The 22,043-nt window shown below is 39.9% G+C and overlaps 2 protein-coding genes and 1 long non-coding RNA gene across 7 annotated transcripts in view; 1 reads left to right on the top strand and 2 right to left on the bottom strand.

Moving 5' to 3' along the window:
- The window catches only part of chtf8 (CTF8, chromosome transmission fidelity factor 8 homolog (S. cerevisiae)), a 2,807-nt gene extending 1,899 nt beyond the window's left edge, over nt 1-908 (bottom strand). For all 3 annotated transcript variants that reach the window (XR_004657507.1, XM_034878445.1, XM_034878444.1), the window contains exon 1: nt 719-908. Coding sequence is in view for 2 of the 3 variants with exons in the window: in XM_034878445.1 (XP_034734336.1) it covers nt 719-738 (20 nt within the window). In the remaining variant the exon portion in view is untranslated. The remainder of the gene's footprint in view (nt 1-718) is intronic.
- The window catches only part of LOC117948672, a 19,915-nt gene extending 14,149 nt beyond the window's left edge, over nt 1-5,766 (bottom strand). Inside the window, exon 1 of the long non-coding RNA XR_004657509.1 lies at nt 5,397-5,766. This is a non-coding gene — a long non-coding RNA (uncharacterized LOC117948672). The remainder of the gene's footprint in view (nt 1-5,396) is intronic.
- utp4 (UTP4 small subunit processome component) lies at nt 922-15,198 on the top strand. Of its 3 annotated transcripts, none has more exons than XM_034878368.1 (17): nt 922-1,035; nt 1,217-1,380; nt 1,848-2,036; nt 2,792-2,876; nt 3,956-4,045; nt 6,627-6,838; nt 6,944-7,115; nt 8,748-8,839; nt 9,916-10,012; nt 10,160-10,224; nt 10,740-10,856; nt 10,983-11,139; nt 11,608-11,714; nt 12,546-12,641; nt 12,797-12,982; nt 13,091-13,201; nt 14,970-15,086. In XM_034878368.1, the coding sequence occupies exons 2-17, from the start codon at nt 1,222-1,224 to the stop codon at nt 15,084-15,086; spliced, it is 2,052 nt and encodes a 683-aa protein (XP_034734259.1). In that variant the 5' UTR covers nt 922-1,035; nt 1,217-1,221. The 3 variants fall into 3 exon arrangements, with proteins under 3 accessions (XP_034734259.1, XP_034734261.1, XP_034734258.1); XM_034878370.1 differs by having other exon boundaries at nt 940-1,040; nt 1,213-1,380; XM_034878367.1 differs by lacking the exon at nt 922-1,035 and having other exon boundaries at nt 1,222-1,380; nt 14,970-15,198.
- The last annotated feature ends 6,845 nt before the right edge of the window (nt 15,199-22,043 follow it).

The raw sequence follows: 22,043 nt of genomic DNA on the forward strand, positions 1-22,043 counted from the left end.
GGTTATCAAACGCCTCTCGATACTATATCATCACGATCACATCACCTGTGGCACAATACAATATTATCGCGATTTTAAGCATATCGCAATATTCTGTGATATATTGCAATTTATAACCTTTTTTCCAACTTCAAATTTTTCCCAATTTGAAATTATGTTCCTAAAAGGAAACTTTTTCAACCTCTGTTTTTATCTAAAAAGATACATTTTTTTATACATTGTTTGTTCATCTCACTACAATTTTATTGCTGCAAAATTGCATTGTCAAGCAAACTGACATATGTAATCAAAAATCCATACTTGAAGCCTGTGTATTGATACAGTATTGCCACTGCGATACTATATGCGATGCCATATCGCGATACTATGCTGTATCGATTTTTTTTCCACCCATCCCTGATAGGGCTCGAAGCCAGGGTTTCTCAAATGGGGTAAGGTGAAAATTATGTTTCATGTGGGGTAAATTTTTGAGAAAAGTTTAACACTGCAGAGTGACGACACCAAACTGCACTCAACTTCCAAAATGTAATGTAATATTTAATTAACAACACAACATGAACTACTTTTCAGTTAGCGGCGTTTGTCCATGAGATTTGTGTTAGCTATGTTTATGTCTTATTCACTGTAGCTAGTGTTCTCTCTTACAACGTCACCCCGGTTATTGTTACTGGGGACGTCCTCCACATCAGCCTGCCTATAAATCAGAAATGTACCTTACCTTACGAGTATTTGAACCATGTCCCTGTCAGATAGCGTAGCCCCGGAACACTAACAACATGAAGTAGACGCATTTACATTAAACTTATCCCAACATAGCTGTTTTGATAACAAAAACCAACACCATAAACTCGGCGTTCGTAATCCAGTATTTCCCGCCAGCTGCGCGTGCTGTCAGTGTGATGACGTATTTCCGTTTCTTCTACCCTGTTTGACTGAATCATTACCGGTTCAAAGGTTCTCAACGTGGTTCTTGATGTCTCCCAGCGTGTGAATCGGATAGCAAAGAAAGTTTAGTGGCTGTCAAGAAAACAGCGGGTAAACGTCGTTTTATAATGATTTTAAATACCGTTTAACTTCAAGGAATTGATAGTTTGCATTCGACATGTTTAACCTGTGAGGGTTTAGCTTTTTGCTAGCGAACAGCCGGTTTAAAGGTTGTGTTTTGCAGTCGCCTGCTTGGCTGTATTAATATGCCTATTTGTGTTTTATTTTACAGTAAAAATGGGTGAGTTCAAGGTGCACCGTGTTCGGTTCTTCGACTACATGCCCACTGCTATCAGAGCCATAGCGTTTAACAGCCGCACCGAGCGACTTGCTCTGGCCCGGGCTGATGGAGCTCTGGAGATCTTCAACTTCGCTGACAACTACTTCCAAGAAAAGGTAACTTAACTCAGAAAATGTCGAGATAACCGTCCCACGTGGTTCACTTGGGTCTGGAATTCTGAAGGCATTTGGTTATTGGGCACTCTTTTTTTGAGTACTGAGCAGCCCATAGTTCAGTTAAGTCCCATGTGTTCTCTGTCTTCATGTTTTTTTGTATTAGTTTTTGGTCGAAGAAAGCCTTGATAATATAATTTAAAGAACAGTAAGTATTCTGACCAAAATTAAATAACCTGTGTCTAGATGTATTCTGTATTAAAGAGTGCCCCTTAGTGCTAAAATGTCAAGTTACATTCTCCTTTTCATGCACTTTTTTAGATGGACAAAGAAACACTTAACTGCTCAATTTGTCAATGGAGTTTTGAATTATTGTCTTTCTGAAAGAGCTGGGTTTTAGCTTGAAAGAAAATACTTTGAACTGGAGGTAAGATGCACAGGGATAAGGTTGTTTTGATTTTGATGCACAGGTCATCCCTGGACAGGACGGCAGGGCTGTTGAAGCTCTGTGTTGGGTGGGCCAGCGTCTGTTCAGTGCTGGTTTGAATGGAGAGATCACAGAGTACGACCTGGAGAACCTGAGGCCAAGGTACACCGTGGAGGCCTATGGAGGACCAATCTGGACCATCAGTAGCAACAGCCAAGGAACACTGCTAGCGGTAAGTCAAGACCTTCTGGATGTTATGCTTACTCAAAGGCTACATTTCCAATACTATGTTTTCAGTTCTAATTGGCGTTTCGGGACAACAATCTCCATCCACACAAGATTTTAAGCTCCAGTAGCGGAACTAATCTTCGTCCATGTCTGATGTTTCTATCACATGACAATTTGCATACACTGACATGCCCGTGCCAGTTGTAAACAGGAAGAATATTGTCTAACATTACTCTGTAGTCATGGAAAATCATGGATGTATTAGTTGAAAGTACAGAAAATACTAGAAAGCGCAACAACAACAATGGGGAGGTGGAACTGTTACTGAAAGACATGAAGCCGACCTAACCGCAAAGATTGACTTAACATGCATCGTCGTTTCCAAAGGTCTCTGTTTCTGCCCATCCAGGCTACAAAACGAATATTGCGATTTTCTTTTCCTTCTTTAAAAAAACTTATAATATAAAGAATACAGTTCTAGAGACAATACATCATGCAACATTTCAAAAAACTCATTGTTTTCTAAAATAATTGCACATGACATGTAATGTGCAATCAGTCTGACATTTATTTCATTTTGTAAAGCAGTACAATTTTCTGCTGTCTATTTTTCTGGAAATGGATATGATGAAGTTGCTGTCAGCGGTACTGTATACTAAAATTCTTCCACCAAGGCTAACATTTCCTCGGTTGAAAGTAAGGTGATAAGCCGTATCAAGCCTTCAGCTTCATTAATAGAATGGGTGTTTTTCTTGTCAGGTCGGTTGTGAGGACGGGACAGTAAAGATGTTTGAAGTACTGGAGGAGAGAATTCAGTTTCAAAGAAACCTCGACAGGCAAAAAGGTAAGAGAACAAGCTGACTTTGAGGTATTTTTGCTTTTCAGCTAGCAGTTAAATTGACAAGTAAGATACATATTTTGTTTTTGATGGGTCATTTTGGATCCTGCCCGTGACTTAGGGCGCTTTCATACCTATAGTCTGGTGAACAGGGGTGTTGTAACGTTGTTGCATTTTTCATTTGGTTCAGTTTGCTTTCACCCTTCACTTTGTCAAACACTCTAAATGGGCAGGTGTGAACTAGAGGATGACACGGGAGTGGATTTTCACTCCTGTCCCGTCCCAGACCAAAGTTTAAAAACTAATCCCATCCCATCCCATCCCGCTCCTGGTAATTTGAGTCCCACTCCCATCCCGCTCCTGTTTAAACTGACTCACGCTCCTGTACCGCTCCCATTTGACGGCAATTTTCGCTTGATGAACGAAGCGATGCTTGGCTGATTCTTTCCTGAATTTGCCATGCAAGTGTGCTTCTTCAGACCGCTCGTCCCTGAATCACTTGCGTACTTGACTAGTAAGCATGTCTTACAAGCAGCGTACATCGTGCTATCACCGTCACATTCTACTCTCTTAAACTTAATTAATATTTCAGACTATCCGACCAGTTCTGTGAACTTAATAGACATGTCATTACTTCTGACTTTCCGCTGTAAATCATTTTTTGCCACATCGACTTCTCCGCTGCTGTTAGCTCCCTCCATCACTGCTCTTTGAATTACGGCGGTAAACCCTGACAAAAAGCCCTGATGGCTTCTGGGACGGCCGCGTTGTGTAGTTTTTTTAATTGCGTTACATTGTAGGCGTATTAAAAGGAAAACTACAAAATGGTGCATTTACTTTTTTTTGCATTTAGGTGCATTTTGATTTTTTTGTCGTCTTTGCTATCGGTTGATTCCCGCTCCCATCTGCTCCCGTTAACCATTTATCCTGTACCGTCCAAATCCCGTGATTAATAGTAAATATGACTCCCATTCTGCAGGAATCCCACGGGAATCCCGTGACCCGTGGGATTCCCGAAAAAATGTCAGCCTCTAGTGTGAACTCAACCTTAGTGACATTCAGTGTTTTGTTTTGTGATCTTTTAGGTCGTATTATATCTCTCTCCTGGCATCCCTCTGGTACACGGATTGCTGCTGGAATGATGGACATGATCAGAATCTTTGATGCCGAGACAGGTAAGTAGATACAGCTCGATCCTGAAGTTATTAGCGCAGAGCCCACCACCAGTTAAAACGTTAATAAGATGAGTTTTGTGTATATTGACTTTAAAACTCCATTTATTACTTGAAGAGAGAACTTTCTGTTTTTTTTTTTTTCTCAACCCGGACCATAGATGCCATTCATCTGTGTGTAAGTGACCAATGGGATAGAAAATAATTGAAATTGGTCCAGTATTGATTGAGCGAGAACACTGTAACCAGTAGCTGCAAACTAGGCAGCAATGTAACCCTATAGGGAAAATGTGCACCGTCAATTTACATAGATATACATAGACTAAAAGTGCTCTGATTGTTATTATAGGTAAGCAGAGGTTACAATAATTATAGGAAGCAACACTTCAACAGGTCTTCTCTTATTATTATAACCTCTTAATTATAAGTGTCTGACTACATCATGGGAAGATGTTGAAGTCTCGTTATGAAATCTTGAGAGGTGACTAGCTGGAAGACAGCGGTGTGGAACCATGGAGTTTAGTGTGGAACACGAGTGGGAGAAGAGCGGAGTTCCAAGGAGTTTATTTGGGAGTGCAGAAAGCGTAGCTTTGTGTAATTAAATTTTTTGGGAATTGCGTATTCTCCAAATTGGACTATCAAAACAACCAAGCTGCCCTTCGCGCAGCTTTCATAGATGTTACCTTTTGGATAAGGACAGGCTGAAGTTTAGGTTAGTTGTGCTACATCTGCAAATGGATGCTAACACGCCATCCGCTGCGCCTTGCAAACCATCAGGTCTGTAGGGAACCTTTTGACCGGCGAAGACTACATGCAGTCACAGAGAAGAAATCCTATATCAAAGCACATTTTACTACATAAAAATGCTGTTCCAAGAGTGGAGAGCTGCAGACAGAGCAGAGGTGAGCTAAAGTTACTGGGTTGACCTGGTATCAGTAAGTTGCACACAAAACTTCTTCATCTTCCCATCATGTACTCGGTACATGTATTTGTATTGAACCGAAGCGGTACAGGAGTCTCAGTTTGGTACATGAATTTACGAGAATACTCAATATAAAAATAAATAGAACTTGCGTGCAAATTAGTTCATGTCATGCAGAACTGTTGTTAGATAAGTGTTTCTTAGGGACACCTAATCTATACCACCGCCTTCACTATGAAGCTATGTAGCCGCTTGCTGAGCTTTGCCTCCGGTCCAGTGAGATTTTGCAGCACACTCATATGGACGAGCCGCCCAGCCTATGGCGAGTGGTGGCGACCCCAAGAGTTCGAGGACCCGCTGGCCTTTTAATATTGTAAGTTTGGGAAAACTCCGGTTTCCCAGTCAGTAGCCTGTAACCTGTAACAGTAGTACAGGCGAGAGAGTGGTGGATAAGACGAGGACTGTGTGTCAGCGTTATTCAGCAGTTGTCGGGTATGTGAGTGGAAATATATCTAACAGGCTAACTCATATCCGACACCATCACCCTGATGTGCCAATCACTTGAACGAGACAAAAAACTTCAGTGCTTAACCAGCCTTTAGATACAAATAGGGTCCAAAAATCACTGAAGCAATCACAATTTACATGTCATCTTCAGTGTGCCCATATTCATTTGTGGACGAACCTGGCTTCAAGTATTTGCTGCGTGTACTCAAACCTTGTTACAACATGCCATCCCGTCCACACATGAGGCAAACTGTAGTCGCTTCCATACACAACCAAACATGGACGTTGATGACGAGTAGTCAGCTGCACCATCTGTTTCACTAATGACTGATGGTTGGACTTCTCATGCTACAGAAAGCTATCTCATGGTGACGCTCTTTTTATTGACTGAGTGGGAAATGAAAGCGTTGGTTGCAACGACGCCCCCCCCCTGTATGAGCGGCACTCAACTACAGGAGGTTGTTGCAGAGTGGAAGCTAGAAAGGTATGCCTGTTGCACTCCAAAGCCAGAATACTTTTTTATCTTTTGTAGGGGAAGGTCTCTTTTTTTATTCTATGCAATTTGCACTTTCATAAATAAGAGATGCTATATTTTCAGCTTTATAACTGATTGTCTTATTTTGTTTACAAGTTACAGATGGAGTCTGGATATGATGTAGGATACTCATTATTTACCCTTTACATCTTACACACATTTTACACACTCCGGAGAGACTGTATGACACTAGGCGGTTACAGCCTGAGACACACGCACAATAAAAAAAAAAAAGTTTCCTTCTGCATTTTTATTTTGCTTTTCCCTCCATTGTACCGAACCGTGATGTATGAACTGAGCGGGGACTTCTGTGTATTGTTTTACCCCTAATATTGGTCAGACACTTTTAATAAAAAACTGAGTCTGTTAATGGCAAAAACAGCATTTTATTGAACGTACACTGAGGTTGCACATTTTCCCGACAGGGTTACATTGCGGCTTGGTTTTGCGGCAGCTAGTTTTAGCGTTTTGACTCATTGCTTGACAAACTTCTATGGTTTTTGTTCACATAAGTCACTTAGACTGCATGGGAAAACGGGGTCGACATTGAAAAGTACCCAAATTCCCTTTTTTAAATTCCCTAATGACTTGACTAACTTTTTTTCATTTGTGGACTTCAGGCCGTGCCACACACAGACTGCTGGTCGAAAGAGGTGTCGGAGCATCCAAGAGCAAAGAGGTTGTGGTTTGGAGCATCCTCTTCCTGTCTGACCACACCATCGTTAGCGGTGACTCTGCTGGAAAGGTCCAGATCTGGGATGGAATCACGGGAACTCTGGTCAGAACTCAATTGGTCACCAAGTGGGACGTTCTGGCTCTGTCTGTTTCAAAGGTAAGTGTACAGCCAAGAATTAGACCCATAACTGAGGGCCAAGGGCAGTTTTAGTCTCGCCCTCCAAAAGAATCAGTAATGTTAAACTTTGTAAATGTTTAACAGGATGAGAGCAGTCTGGTAGCTGGGACTTCAGAGGGCACAGTCGTCCAGTTTCAGTTCATCTCCTCTACTGTCGACCAGCAGGATAAGGAATGGGTCCGAACTAGGACCTTTAAAAACCACTCGCATGATGTAAGGGCGCTCGCCCACACCGACACCGCTGTGGTTTCTGGAGGTCAGTGTTAAATCCGCTGTTGGTGTTTCAGTGTATATCTTTATTGTGATTTAAAAAAAGAAGAGGAATCTAAAGTAGTGCCGCACAAAATACCGTTTATTTATCGTCATTGCAATATCAACTGGCAATATACATACCGCAAAAGACTGCAGCATACCTTGAAAGAGACTCCGATTTATTTTTATATGTGTTACTTGAAAGAAAATACCTGCAAAAACGGCACTTTATAACTGTTATGCTTTTTTTGCGTTGCCTTTTATATTCAGTTGAATTTTTAATTTATTCATTAAAATTTTGGAAATTATTTCCTTTTTATTTATTTTTTTAAATTCAACTAGCAATATGTTGTATTTAAGCAAAATGCTGAACGCACCAGATCTTGGTTTACTCTAATATGTTTATTGCAACTAATATTGTTTCCACGATATTCACCAACGTTATTGCATTAAGCATATTTTCCTCATATCGTGCAGCTTAATCTTTAAACAACGGTACAGTTGTGCATATTATCAATATATATCAAAAGTCTCATCTATTGGATGGGTTTCCATGACATTTTTCTTTTAGACACTAATTTCCCCTTTAGGATAAATAGTAATAACTAAAGTTAAAGTGATACCTTAACTTTCTCTGTAGCGCCATCATCAGGTCAAATGTTTTTAGGGATGCACTGATATCAGCAGAGTGTTGCAGTTGTGGCAGTTGACCGATATTTACTAATTTGGATACTGTACAAAACAAGTTTGTATGATAATCATATTTTGTACACACTGAAAAACAATTTAAATTTGAAGAACTAATGTCTTTATTCGCAAGGCCATAAATCATAGATTCACCTTTCAGCAAGTTACAGGGCCAACATGAAAAACACAATTGACTTGTTAGTTTTTGGCTACTTTTTGCAGTTGCAGCAAGTGCAGTCCAGTTTAAGTCACATCTGTGGAAAAGTTTGGATAAATACTTAAGGATCATAAAACAAAATACCCTGACACCCAGGGTTTTCCCTGGGTTAATGCCCTACAAAAAAATCCACTTTAAAATCCACTCTTCCACTTCAAAAAATCCCGGACAAGCCTTAATGTTGACCAAAAGATAAAAAGAACCAATCAATCCTTTTTGGATGTAGACGGACCAAGTTCTAATTGCACTATTACTGTTGATAGTAAATGTCAGTTTTATGTTAACTTTGTAAAACAGAGACAATGTTTTATGACAATAAAGGGGCGTTGTTTACTTAACAGGCTGTGTTACTACATTATCTGGGTCACATAAATAAATATTTTTGTTGAATTTGACTGACAGACACTATAAATACTATTAATCACAATTTTGTTTCCTTGGGCAATTAATTGTACAGCATAATTTGGATGGCTTGATACAGCTGTAGTTGGTCTATCTTAAAGGTCAGCCCACGTTTAGTTAGTTAGCCTGTGTTGAGGTTGTTGCTCCGTGGCTAACCCCCTTTTACTTTCTTTAAACATGACACCCTGTATGATTCAGCAGTTTCCAAAACACTGAAACATTTACTGTGCAATGAAGTGTACAGTATCAATAAAACTTGTACTCCATCTTAAATATGTACTTGAAATATGACAAGAAGATGATTGTTTTGATGTTTTGTAATAATGGCAGGTATGGATACCCAGTTGGTAGTGCGACCATTCTTGGACAAGGTGGAGAAAAACACCCAGGAATCTGCGCTGCGCAAAATGACTCTCCCACATGTGAGTGGATTGACTTACTCCCCTTTATCCCCTATGGGACATAAGGCTTCAATGAGCACTCTCATAGAATTCGGTCTCTGGTAGCATGTTGGGCCTCTCCCCCAGGACAGGTTCCAGATCTTGTGTCACAGTTCTGCACCAGGTGGTTTTGGGCTTCCCAGAGTTTCTTTTGTTAGGTGGTGTCCATCTTAAGGCTGACTTTTGTGATGCAGTCCATGCTCAATCTTGGGTGTCTGTGCGTAATCTCCCTGTTGATGCTCTGGCTTCCCGTTTTCTTGTACAGTTCATTGTTGGAAATCTTATTAGGCAAAAAGATCTCGCATGTTTATCATATGCATCCATATTTAGTGGGAAGCAATCCCTCTTGGGCCACCCTGGTAGCTCTACTGGTTGAGCATGTGCCCCATATTCTCAGACTCAGTCCTTACCGCAGTGGACCGGGGTCAAGTCCGACTTGTGGCCCTTTGCTGCATGGTCATCACCTCTCTGTCTCTCCCCCCTGTCTTCAGCTATTTCATAGTATAAAGCCCAAAAATGATATTTAAAAAAAGAATACAATCAGACAGAAAGTGGCAGTAGTGGCCTAAAGGTTGAAAAAGCAATCTTGTGACCGGTATGCCGCCAGTTCAGTACCCAGGCCAACAGGATAAAATCTTAGTGGGGAAAGTAAAAAAAGAGCAGTGCTTGTCTCCCTCCCAGCAGTTCAGACTGGAACCTGCCCAGTTATGTCTTTGCAAGGATGTCGTTGCAGATTGACTTCCCTGTCTAAATAAAGGTTAAAAAAAACTCGCTACCTCCTTTTAAAGATTTGAAAATTTGAAGATTTTGCAGCCTTATGTTAAAATCCTTTTAAATTAAATGTTCCCACTCAATACCCCATAACAACAAAGCTAAAACATATCTAGAATTATTTCAACAAGTGTATTTATTATATTTTAGAAAACATATCTTGAATTATTAATTAGTAAATGGGTCTGAATACTTTCTGAATGCACTGTAAAAGAGAGGACCAAGACATATGTAGATCATGACTGTTCCCATGGTGACCTGCTTACCTCTGTCTGTCTTCCGTGTAGAGAAGCCTGGTCTGTTGTGCAAAGAAAGCAGGACTGCTGCTCTTCCAGTTCCCTGATCATTTACAGCTGTGGAGACTAGGGGAGAGCGATGGACATGGTGAGTAATAAACACACACAACCACAGTACTGCATTATGATGCAAGAAATGGCAAGCAGTTAAAGTGATGGTGAAAACTAAAAGAGATCTGAGGAGAAATGAAGACTTTCATAGTGTAATAATTGGTCATACTGTGTACGATAGCAGGGAAACCTGGTGACAGTCTTCCATTGAAGAGAAAACCAGAGAAACTGATCCAGCTGAAGAGGAAGGTGCGTACTGATGTGTGGATCGTTTTATGTTGAGAAACCTTGTTGTATCTGTATGGTGCAGTGGAAATGTCTTTTTTGATTTATTTCAATTATTGGTGTTTTCCCTATAGTAAATATTAGTTTCTCAAATTGTTTTAACATGTTTTTAACATGCTTACAACAATTATGTACAGTATATTGCAAAAGAAACTGGTTTGTAACTACAACACAGTAAAACTGCACATTTTAGAGTTGCCTTTTATTGTGGCCAACCTAAGGCACACCTGTGCAATAATTGATATACCACACCTGTGAGGTGGGTGGAATAAAGTAAAGGAGAGGTGCTCACTAACACAGATTTGTGAACAATATATGAGAGGAATTAGCCTTTTGTGTACATAGAAAAAGTCTTAGATCTCTGAGTTCAGCTCATGAAAAATGGGCGTAGGGGGGTTTATAATTTTGTGGTTGTTCATTTATATAAGTCAGTGTTAAAAGTGAAACAAAACACTGACTTTGTGTGCTGACTTCTGCAGGGAGAGGATCATATCTGCTGCAGTGCTTTGTCTCCATGTGGCGGCTGGCTGGCATACTCTACTATCACCAGTTTCCGTCTTTACAGATTACAGAACAACAACATCAGCATCGCCAAGGTGGGCTGCTCATCAGCACTACTCACTGTTTACTCATCAATATGTTGTAGTTAGAATGAGATCTTTAGTAAAGAGATGTAGATAATAATGACCATGATGAAGCTCTAGTTTCTTTTTTCTCTCCAGGTGTCCAAACTACCCAAGGACATTTGCTCGGCCCACCAGCTCTGCTTCTCCCCTGACTCCTCCAAACTCTTTGCTTCCTTCAGCCAATCTTCAGTCATTGTTGTTGCCCTCAAACAGCCGGAGTGCAAATACCTTCATACCCTTAAACCCAAGTCAGGTGGGTCTGAGTCCAATCTGTAATATTGTAGAATTGAGGGCAGCACATTTCTGAGTCGAGAGCTTTGATCAGTTTTGTGGAAACCAGGGTCCCTTTATGCTAGTTTGGGGGGGAAATGAAAATTGCATACTAGTGCATTAAATCCATTTCTTTGAGTAAATTATTTGTAATAATTAAAGTAACTCACTTTACAAATCAATTCATCCTGGTCCCTAGGAAAAGGGTTAATTGCAACAGCGGTTATTTACTTTTTTCAGTGGTGTCAGTAGTCATGATCAATTGGGAGAAAACATGGGCTGTTAATTTGCTCTTTAAATAATCTGGAAGAAATCCAATTTTCTTTCCCTTAATTAAGATGAGTCATTTACAACCACACCGCAGTAGAACAAAATTGAACAAAGTAACCTACGCACTTGTATGTTTACTTTACCTTTTGAGTGTGTAACCCTCATTGTGTGTGATGAACAGCCTCCAGACAGCCAGTCCACCTGCTGTTTGCCAGTGAGGATGGCAAATGGCTTGCAACCGCAAACACAGACTGTGAGATCCATGTCTACAACCTTGAAAAGCTAAAGGTGAGTAGGAACTCTAACTAGGGCTCTACAGAATACCACTTTTTGAGCTTCAAAGCTTCGGTACTTATCAACAGCGCATATTCAAGGCTTAGGTGTCAGGTGGCGGGGGGTTAAGGCATCTTCAATTCACAACGAAAGAGAGAACTAAAAGGAATGAAGTGACTTTGCGTTGTTGTTGGAGGACACAGCGACATATCCTAACACAAACCCCTCTTCAGTTCAGTGCTTGTGTTTTTTTTTTTTTTTTTTTTCACACCTTCATAGGGTTTAAACTAGAGCTGGGCAGCGATTTAAAAATTGTAATCGCATAATTACCCTGATTAATCGCAAAATGAAATAATGAATTCAAAAGTAGTATACATAGTGCAATTTATTTTTTTTAAATGTTCTGCCATATGAATAAAAGTGCCGTAACATTTGTTCTGCAATAACCTACCAGCATTTTGTTTATAAAGTAGCAGTTAAATAAAATATTTAGTAGACATCTCAACTTAACCCTCTGAAACCTGAGGTCATTTGTACAGTTCATTGTCCGTCTTGATTTATTTTATTATAACTTGTAAAACATCAACCCTGTTGTCTACAGTCAAGATATGAACATCATTTTTTTCAGGACAAACTAGGTTATTAGAATATTTGGGTTGCAATGATGTCACTTGAATGTTAAAAATGGTTGTATTCTAAAATTGAAAATCAAATACATACCCATCAAACAAATTTTTTGACTACTCGGATCCAGCCCTAAATCTATCCATGTTTTTTCTTGGTAGGTAAAATTTGAACTGCAGACAAAGTAATAACAAACTCCCAATGTCTTGTGTATGTTTGCAGTTTCATTGTACAGTTCCAGTGTACGGCTCATGTCCCACTGCCATAGCCATCCACCCAACAAGCAGCAACCTTGTTGCAGTGCATGCTGACCAGCAGGTAAACACTCCCCCAGTTGTTTTTTTTTTTTTTTTTTCAGACTTTTGTTAATCATCTGCTCTGCTCAAGTTTCTCAGAGATAATATGGAGATGGATGGACTCTACAGTTCTCGGCACATTGTTTATTTTCTGTCGTGTGTGTGTGTGTGTTGCAGATATTTGAGTTCTCTCTGGTGCACAAGGAGTACACGGAGTGGAGTCGGAGGCTGCAGAAACAAGGACTGCACCCTCTGTGGTTGGAGAGGGACACACCCATCACCCATGTCACCTTCAATCCAAAAAATCCAGCTCACATCATTCTGCACGACATGTTCATGTTCTGTATCATTGACCAAAGTCTGGTATGTGAACAGTTGAGCTTTCACTGCCATGTTGATACTAAACCAGTGAAAGAAGGGTGTTGATAAATGATTCTGATGCTATATTATTGTCTTTGTTTCCACATGCAGCCCCTCCCTGAAGCAAAGACTCCGTTCTACAATCAGATGACACTGAGGAGTCTTCCTGAGCCACAGAGGATGGTACATAGCCACGCCTTCAAGATATGCAAGAATTTCCAGGTACAATAATTCTGAGCTCAGTGGAACTCTACTTTCTACTTTGTGACTGGTGTGCCGTCTTGGCCAGGTCTCCCTCGAAAAGAGATTTCAATCTCAAGGGACTTCCTGGTTAAATAAAGGTTGGATAAATAAATACTTACGCAACACAGCTTCTAAGTGGTGATATGAGCACTTAACACTACAATGGGCTAACAGTTAACATAGAAACGATCAGACATACATTTAGCTGCCGCCTGCTGGTAGGGGCAGTATATTACAACTTGACGCGGGTGCGGGAAAAAAATGCAAGATTAAATTACTGTACTGTCCCGCAGTACTTGTCTTTGTAGACTATTTGCAGTATATTGAATCGTTTTTGACATAATTATTTTGCACTAAAATGCCACTCGTCGGTCTGCTCACACAGCGCTGCATCAGCGCTCTGTGTCACCGCACGGAGACATGGAGACACGGAGAGACTATTCGCTTAAAGCTTTTACTCGTACTCGTGCTTGCGCTGTATATTAACAAGTTCTTAAAACCCCAGCCCTCCACAACAGCAATGGGCCTCATATCCTGAGCAATAAAATCAACAATTCAGAGCTGCGATATGCAATCTGTTGCTTGCAAACTTTGCATTCAAATTTTTCCCGTTACCTTTTTTTGTAAAATGCTGCCACACTGGCGATGTCTTCGACATGTTAGAAGAGGACTGACTGTAAATTAAACACACAATTAAAGAAATATTCTGCAAACCACTAAAACAAGGCTTTTTAGTTCTTTCTTCAATCTGTCCCCAATGGGTCGGGCTAATCCAACAAAATAGAAAACGGGGGTGTTCTGAAGACAGACTGTTACCTGTGAAACAGGGATGCTCTGAAAACACCCCCATTGTCAATTAGTGCTTTCCACCCATAGACAGTTACGGTCTATGCTTCCACCTAATGAAATAACACGGCAAAAAATCTACCAATCAGAATTTTGATCGAGCCAGAACGTATCGACCAATAAATCAACTAGTCGACTGGGAGATTACAGCCCTAGTGTCCAGAGTCTTTCCTGGCTCTCCATGTATGTGCACTGTACTGAGTTCCATATATACTACATTCAAGAAGAAAAGGGTCCTTGTACGGATAGACGGGTCATGAGGTGGCTTCCAACGGGTTGCAATCATTTTCTTTGCAGCTTTAAGTCCAGAAAACACAGCACAATTTTGAGTTGTTGAGAGCTGGAAGGCTGACCGGTCATTGAGAATCAAGACATTGACAGTAATGGGAACAGTAACATAAGGTGGAAATATTGTTCCAGAACTTACCAACAACAGAGCACTCCCAGATCATGTTAAGATATACTTTATGCTTTTTATTAGGCAAAGAGTGCATAGATGGCTGTTCATTACTTTCAGTAATTTCGGTGTGTCTTGTGCGCGCCATCCACTCAAAACGTACGTTACTACTCTTTGGCCGGCTCGCAGGCCCAAACAAGTGTGTGCGGCTTGCCCTGTTTTTGTTTACGGTCTAGCTAGATCCAGTGTGGTGTTGTAGTTTTTCTAATGTTACTAGTTGTCGCAACAGCCTGTGTAAAAAAAAAAAAAAAAAAAAAAAGGGTTTACATTAACGCGTTTAACTGACAGCACTAATATAAATGTAACTGACGGTTTTCCCAAACATAAAGCCAGTAGAGACCTTGTTAACTACGCTCTGTTACAAGTTTATTTTTTGTAAACAAAAATACTTAATTTTCCCAATCTTACTGACGGTTTTTGTTGTCCTGATATTTGTTCTTACAGCATCTCATGTGTGTGAGTTTATTGGAGGACCAGTCTCTGGTGGTAGTGGAGCGGCCCCTGCTGAACATAATGGCTCAGCTGCCTGCACCTGTCCGGCAGAAGAAGTTTGCTACATAGATGAAGTGAAGGTGTCTCAGCTGGAATGTTCATGTCAGAGGAAAGGATTGTTACCGCATTGTAACTCTTGCTTCTAAAATCATTTTTAACAAGTGTTAATGTGTCCCTTTGTTTAAAAAATGCTTTGATAAAGTAATAAATTAAACGTGTGTTTCTTTTAATGTGCGTGCGTGTGTATGTATTTTTGTCACCCCACAAATTTTCTATGGGATTGAGGTCCAGAGACGGAGCTGGCGACTCCATAACATTAATCTGGAACCAAGACTTTGCTAGCTTACTGGTGTGTTTTGGGTCATTGTGTAATTGAAAACCCCATTTCAAAGGCATTTCTTCTTCAGCATTAGGCTAAATTACCTTTTTTAAGTATTTTGATGTATTGAAACTGATCCATAAGCCCTGGTATAAGATAAATAGGCTCAACACCACAGTATGACAAACCTCCCCATAACATTATTTTTGCACCACCATGCTGTACTGTGGCTTGAATCAGTGCTTGGGGTTCTTGGACAAACTGTCTGTGGCCCCTAGACCCAAAAATAATTTGTTTTACTCTAATCAGTCCACAGAATGTTTGGCCATTTCTCCTTTGGCCGGTCAATGTGTCCTTTGGCAGTACATGTCGTTTTTAGTTTTTTTTTCAGCAATGGGAGGGGGCATTTAGCTAATAGTTTTGCGTCACATAGCCTTCTTCTGATCATAACAATACTCGGATAGGTTTTTTGTTATGATTGTTTTGGGGTTTTTCCGCTTTTTCATTTTTTTGACAGGACAGTTAGGTGGGGGAAAGGCGGTTAACTAGCATTTGAATGGATCTAAGAATAGTCAAAACGGCAAAGGTTCAACCAATAACCAGCTCCAGGAACATCTGGGACGATTTCCTGTGCGTCGTTTTTTTCAAGGCCAATTTAATTTTGGCTGAGCAGCCTATAATTTTCTGCACTTTGTTTTCCTTTTCCAATTGACTTTTTAACTAAAGTCTGCTGTTCCTCAGAGCAATGTCTGGAACGACTTGTTTTGCATTTCAGTGTGAAAGGCACTATAACCAGCATGCACATCTGCTTCCTTCCTTGAATATGGGCCATAATGACATCCGTTTCTTCACAGAATCAATCGCCTCACTAATTAACACAACACTGCTATTATTTTAAACATGCTCCTTTCAATTCCACAGAATGAGCAGCGTGCATGTCATGACTGTTGGGTCTGTTGGTTTTCTATGACTACATTTACTAGTAAATGATTTGCCATGTAGAAATATCACTTCTACCACAAATATGATTTGTGACGTTAGTGATGCTGGATTGCTATTGTTTTGAACACACTACGGCGGGCAAAGCAGAGGAAGGGGAGGTAACCTTCCCCCTTATGACCTCCTAAGGAGAAAGATTCCAGATCGGCCCATCTGAGCTTTCATTTTCTCAAAGGCAGAGCAAAAAGTGAAGTGTGAAGTGAAATTCCCCTGCCATGGGACCTTTTAAGAGCAGTAGTTTGTAAATGTGCAGTATATTTTTAGACTATAATTCAGTTGGTCTGCTATTATCTACCACGATAGCTCAGTTTTTTTTTTTTATAGACGAGTTTACTTCTGTTCATATTATATGCTTTGGTCCCTCGTATATATATATATATATATATATATATGGACATAGAAAAGATAAACATTGAAGAAATTACTCTAAAATCTAGAAAGTGTAAAGAAAATTAAGTGATAATTTACTGCACACTGGAGTAACAGAGAATGTCAAAATCCATTGGTGTCGTATCCCTGTTGTTACATGAACGGGCAGTAGACTACAATGCTATACAGTTATTGTTTCAGTAAACTAAGACTGTAATTTGGGAAGCAATATAACAGTAACATGAATAATTTTAAAATAATAGTTACAACGTTTAAATATTAACAGTATGTAACTGAGCAGCGGTATTCACCTGTTGTATTTTGATTGATGACAATAAGGTAAACCCAATATTGAGTGAACATCAAAGGCTCCAGGATTGATAAATCCTGGCTGTTAGGCTGGTCGGGACCAGGCTAGTTGTAGAGATTAAATCTCCATTAAATCTCCATGTTAACTTAGGTGCCTCTGCTTTTGTGCAACCAAGTCTATAGGCTATATTCATCCAGGATAACTGGAATATCCTAATCCTGGCCCCCTTGACATGTTTTTGCTGCTTGTTTAGTATATACATAAAAAAGGAGAACAAGACACACCTTTTCTTTCTCTTATCTGATTCATTCCATTTAGTTGTCTCTATTTCTTCACTTACAATGTCCCTCTGTTGAAATAAGCACACACGTGATACGCTCCACAGGGTTTGTCACGCAATGGACCCGTGCGCTGACGTGTACTAACATGTGCAAGTGGCACGGGAACTGGCCAATGAAACATGATTATTATAGCATTTCAAACGAGCTTTAAATCAAACACAACTAAGCCACACAGCCAACGGATGGGACGCAGCGCTCCACAAAATTAACAAATATATTGCATACTTTCGATCTACAGTATTGCAATAACAATATTGAGACGAAATATCTTGCACCCTATGTGTGTGTGTGTGTGTGTGTGTGTGTGTCAGACATGGGTCTTTAAAATAGCTCATGGTAGAGAAGAAACCATAGGTTCTACATGGGGATACTTCTTATTGAGTTTTTAATTTTGTGTGTGTGTTAAAAAATATTAATTAGACAATCTAAAGGGAGTGATGTAAGGTAATGAGATCAGCAATATATAAAGGGGCCAATCCATTTAATGCCTTAAAAACAAGTAACAGTACTTTAAATTAAATTCTATATTTGACCAGTATCAGGGAAATGTGATCCCTCGTTCTGGTACCAGTCAACAATCTAGCAGTGCATTCTGGACAAGCTGCAGGCATAAGAAAAATGATTGGCAAATCCCAGAAAACAAGGAAATTCAGTAGTCAATACGAGAAGAATAAGAATTACAGTCTCCAAGTCCCTTTGAGAGAGGAAGGGTTTTATACTCACACACACAAGCACACACAGGCACTTTCTCTGATTTAAAGACCCGCATGGACATTTCACTGCCCCCCTCTAACAGTCCTGGTAGGCTACATTGCATTTTAAATAATGTATTAATGTACAGTATGAGTGTGAAATTTTGTCTGTCTTGACAGTAAGGCTTTCACATGTGGAGTTAAGCACAGTAAGCGGGAGTAATATATTTTCAAAAGGTGAGAAAAACCAACACAGATGCCCAAAAATCCCTTTTTTTTTTTTTTCAAATGACAAAGCCCTCTAGAAACGTCAGGACTCATGACTTTGCCCATCAAAACCAAAAGAGGAAGTAGTGGAACATTGTTATAGAACAACAAAGTCCACAGGGGGAAGTTGAGGTGAATGGCTATGTCACCAAAATGACTGTTTGTGTCCTGTTTCCTTTTTCACTGTGACCACAATCATTGCCAAATTATGTTCAAGCAGTTATATGAAGGGAAAACATACAGTAGTGAGATTGTCAAAGTTAAAAAGAAAACATGGACAACACCCAAAAACAAGTTCACGGCTATTTGAATGTACACAATGCCAAGGTTAGCATTGCTAAGTATGATTGACAGGTTGTCGTGTGGTCATACATATCTTAAATATATTTTGTGTAAATCTTTATAATGTTGTTTCACCATTCCATTTTTTTTGCCATTTTCAGCATATAGCTTGCTAATTTGACAGGTTGTTGTTTCCTGAAGCCAACAGAGTTGGAGAATGGCAACACACAGAGAGTTGAAGATGGGGAACATCCCACAATTATCCTGGAAATGTACAGCACATCTGTTGATCCAGACCAAATAACTATTTACATACATTTATTTTAGATACTTTTGAAATGTTTATTTTTCTTTCTTGTTTAAGTAACTGAACATTTCAGACAATGGACCATGGGAGAAGGGTTGGTTTGAAAAAATTACATGTAAGTTATTGAAGATAAAATAAAATAAATGACATAATTTAGTGAAATCCGTTTATACATGTTTATACAAACATAATACATTTGTTTTTGTTTATGTAAGAGTGTGTGTGCGAGTGAGAGAAAGAGAGTGAGTAACACAATCTAAGAACAATACAATCAAACAATGACACCTCGAAGCGCGTCACTGTGGAATGTACAGTACACATACAGTGGTGTGAAAAAGTGTTTGCCCCCTTCCTCATTTCCTGTTCCTTTGCTTGTTGTTGCATGTTTGTCACACTTAAGTGTTTCGGAACATCAAACCAATTTAAACAATAGTCAAGGACAACGCAAGTAAACACAAAATGCAATTTGTAAATGAAGGTGTTTATTATTAAAGGTGAAAAAAAATCCAAACCATCATGGCCCTGTGTGAAAAAGTGATTAAACCTAATAACTGGTTGGGCCACCCTTAGCAGCAACAACTGCAACCAAGCGTTTGCGATAACGTGCAATGAGGCTTTTACAGCATCCTGGAGGAATTTTGGCCCACTCGTCTTTGCAAAATTGTCCTAATTCAGTTACATTAGAGGGTTTTCGAGCATGAACGGCCTTCTTAAGGTCATACCACAACATCTCAATAGGATTCAGGTCAGGACTTTGGCTAGGCCACTCCAAAGTCTTCATTTTGTTTTTCTTCAGCCATTCGGTGGTGGACTTGCTGGTGTGTTTAGGATCATTGTCTTGCTGCAGAACCGAAGTTCGTTTCAGCTTGAGTACATGAACAGATGGTCGGACATTCTCCTTCAGGATCTCTTGGTAGACAGCAGAATTCATAGTTCCTTTTATCACGGCAAGTCTTCCAGGTCCTGAAGCAGCAAAACAGCCCCAGACCATCACACTACCACCACCATATTTTACTGTTGGTATAATGTTCTTTTTATGAAATGCAGTGTTCCTTCTACACCAGATATACTTGGACACACACCTTCCAAAGAGTTCCACTAATGTCTCATCGGTCCACAGAATGTTGTCCCAAAATTCTTGGGGATCATCAAGATGTGTTGTAGAGAAATTGAGACGAGCTTTGATGTTCTTTTTGCTCAGCAGTGGTTTTCTCCTTGGAACTCTGCCATGCAGGCCATTTTTGCCCAGTCTTTTCCTGATGGTGGAGGCATGAACGCTGACCTTAACTGAGGCAAGTGAGGCCTGCAGTTCTTTGGACGTTGTTGTGGGGTCTTTTGTGACCTCTTAGATGAGTCGTCGCTGCGCTCTTGGGGTAATTTTGGGCGGCCGGCCACTCCTGGGAAGGTTCACCACTGTTACATGTCTTCGCCATTTGTGGATAATGGCTCTCACTGTGTTTCACCGGATTCCCAAAGCTTTGGAAATGGCTTTATAACCCTTTCCAGACTGATAGATCTCAATTACTTTCTTTCTCAATTGTTCCTGAATTTCTTTGGGTCTCGGCATGATGTGTAGCTTTTAAGGATCTTCTGGTGGACCTTACTGTGTCAAGCAGCTCCTATTTAAGTGATGCCTTGATTGTGAACAGGTGTGGCAATAATAAGGCCTGGGTGTGGCTAGAGAAATTGAACTCAGGTGGGGACAACCACAGTTATAGTATGTTTTAACAAGGGGGGCAATCACTTTTTCACACAGGGCCATGATGGTTTGGATTTTTTTTCACCTTTAATAATAAACACCTTCATTTACAAATTGCATTTTGTGTTTACTTGTGTTGTCCTTGACTATTGTTTAAATTGGTTTGATGTTCCGAAACACTTAAGTGTGACAAACATGCAATGGAACAGGAAATGAGGAAGGGGGCAAACACTTTTTCACACCACTGTAGAAAGACGACAACAAAGACTTTATTAAGTGTCAGTGCCGTGACATATGAGCACAAAGGTTTGCTAATTATAGCTGACACTTAATCACTTGCAAAGGATACGTGGCAATGTTACGGAGCCAGCTATACAAACCTCAACAGAAGAAGATGACGAAATCCTGTTTGTCTAGGGAATGCATTATGTCAGTGATGGACCCCGCAAAGATAGTGAGATGCACGTGTGTGTGTGTTTTCAAGTACTCATTTCCTCTTGTATTGCTTTATGAGTATTTCTTATGTTCTGAAAATAACACACCCCCATCCACACACACACACGCACACACACACACACACACACACACACACACACACACACACGCACACAAACACACACACACACACACACACAAATGGTAAAATAAATGGTCTTACTCAGCATTGAACATCTAATCTGAATAAGTAATTTCTCTACAAAACAATACAAACTGTTGTAAAAATGTGTGACTGTGGCCTTGAGGGGAAAACCGTGACTGTGGTATCAAGAGACTCATATGGGTTGTAAATACTGATCATGTTACATTATGATGTTGCTACATCTGCATGTAAAATGTGGGAAAGGTTCGTTGATAGTTGGACATAAATTAATTTCAGTGGTTTCTTGTCTGTGATATAGTCATTTGTTATAAAATGTTTTTTACACCGACTTAATTTAATGTGAAAACATGGTTTAACATGACAGATGACATAATAACACCTGGACACTTATGTACCTGAATCTATTGCCCCATGCATGCTGGGATGTCATCCAACACTGATACGTCATCACAACAACTGCGAGTCCTGAATGGTTTCAACTCTCTACTTCCTTTATTTCAACATAAGAGTGCACTCTTCTCCCAGTCTCTTTGATCAGAAAACAAGACGTAACTTAAATCTCTGTTTCAAACGTACGTGGTCACGCATTTAAAAATGTGTCGATGAGTGCAATTGACTGTTGTGTCACCTATTGTGTCTTTACAGTATGACTTACACGTTGTAGAATTGTAAATCAACAAGTACCCACCACAATTTAAAATAGATTATTATTCTTATTATTTATGGGGAAATTTAGGAATGTAAGTTGAAAATGTGTATATATATATTACAGTTTTTCTCCATTGGTTTGGCTCATTTCTTGAAACAGAAATTACATTCTCAAAACTCTAAGATCATTTG

This window comes from Etheostoma cragini, chromosome 8 (assembly GCF_013103735.1).
Source record: "Etheostoma cragini isolate CJK2018 chromosome 8, CSU_Ecrag_1.0, whole genome shotgun sequence".
Taxonomy (NCBI): Eukaryota; Metazoa; Chordata; class Actinopteri; order Perciformes; family Percidae; genus Etheostoma; species Etheostoma cragini.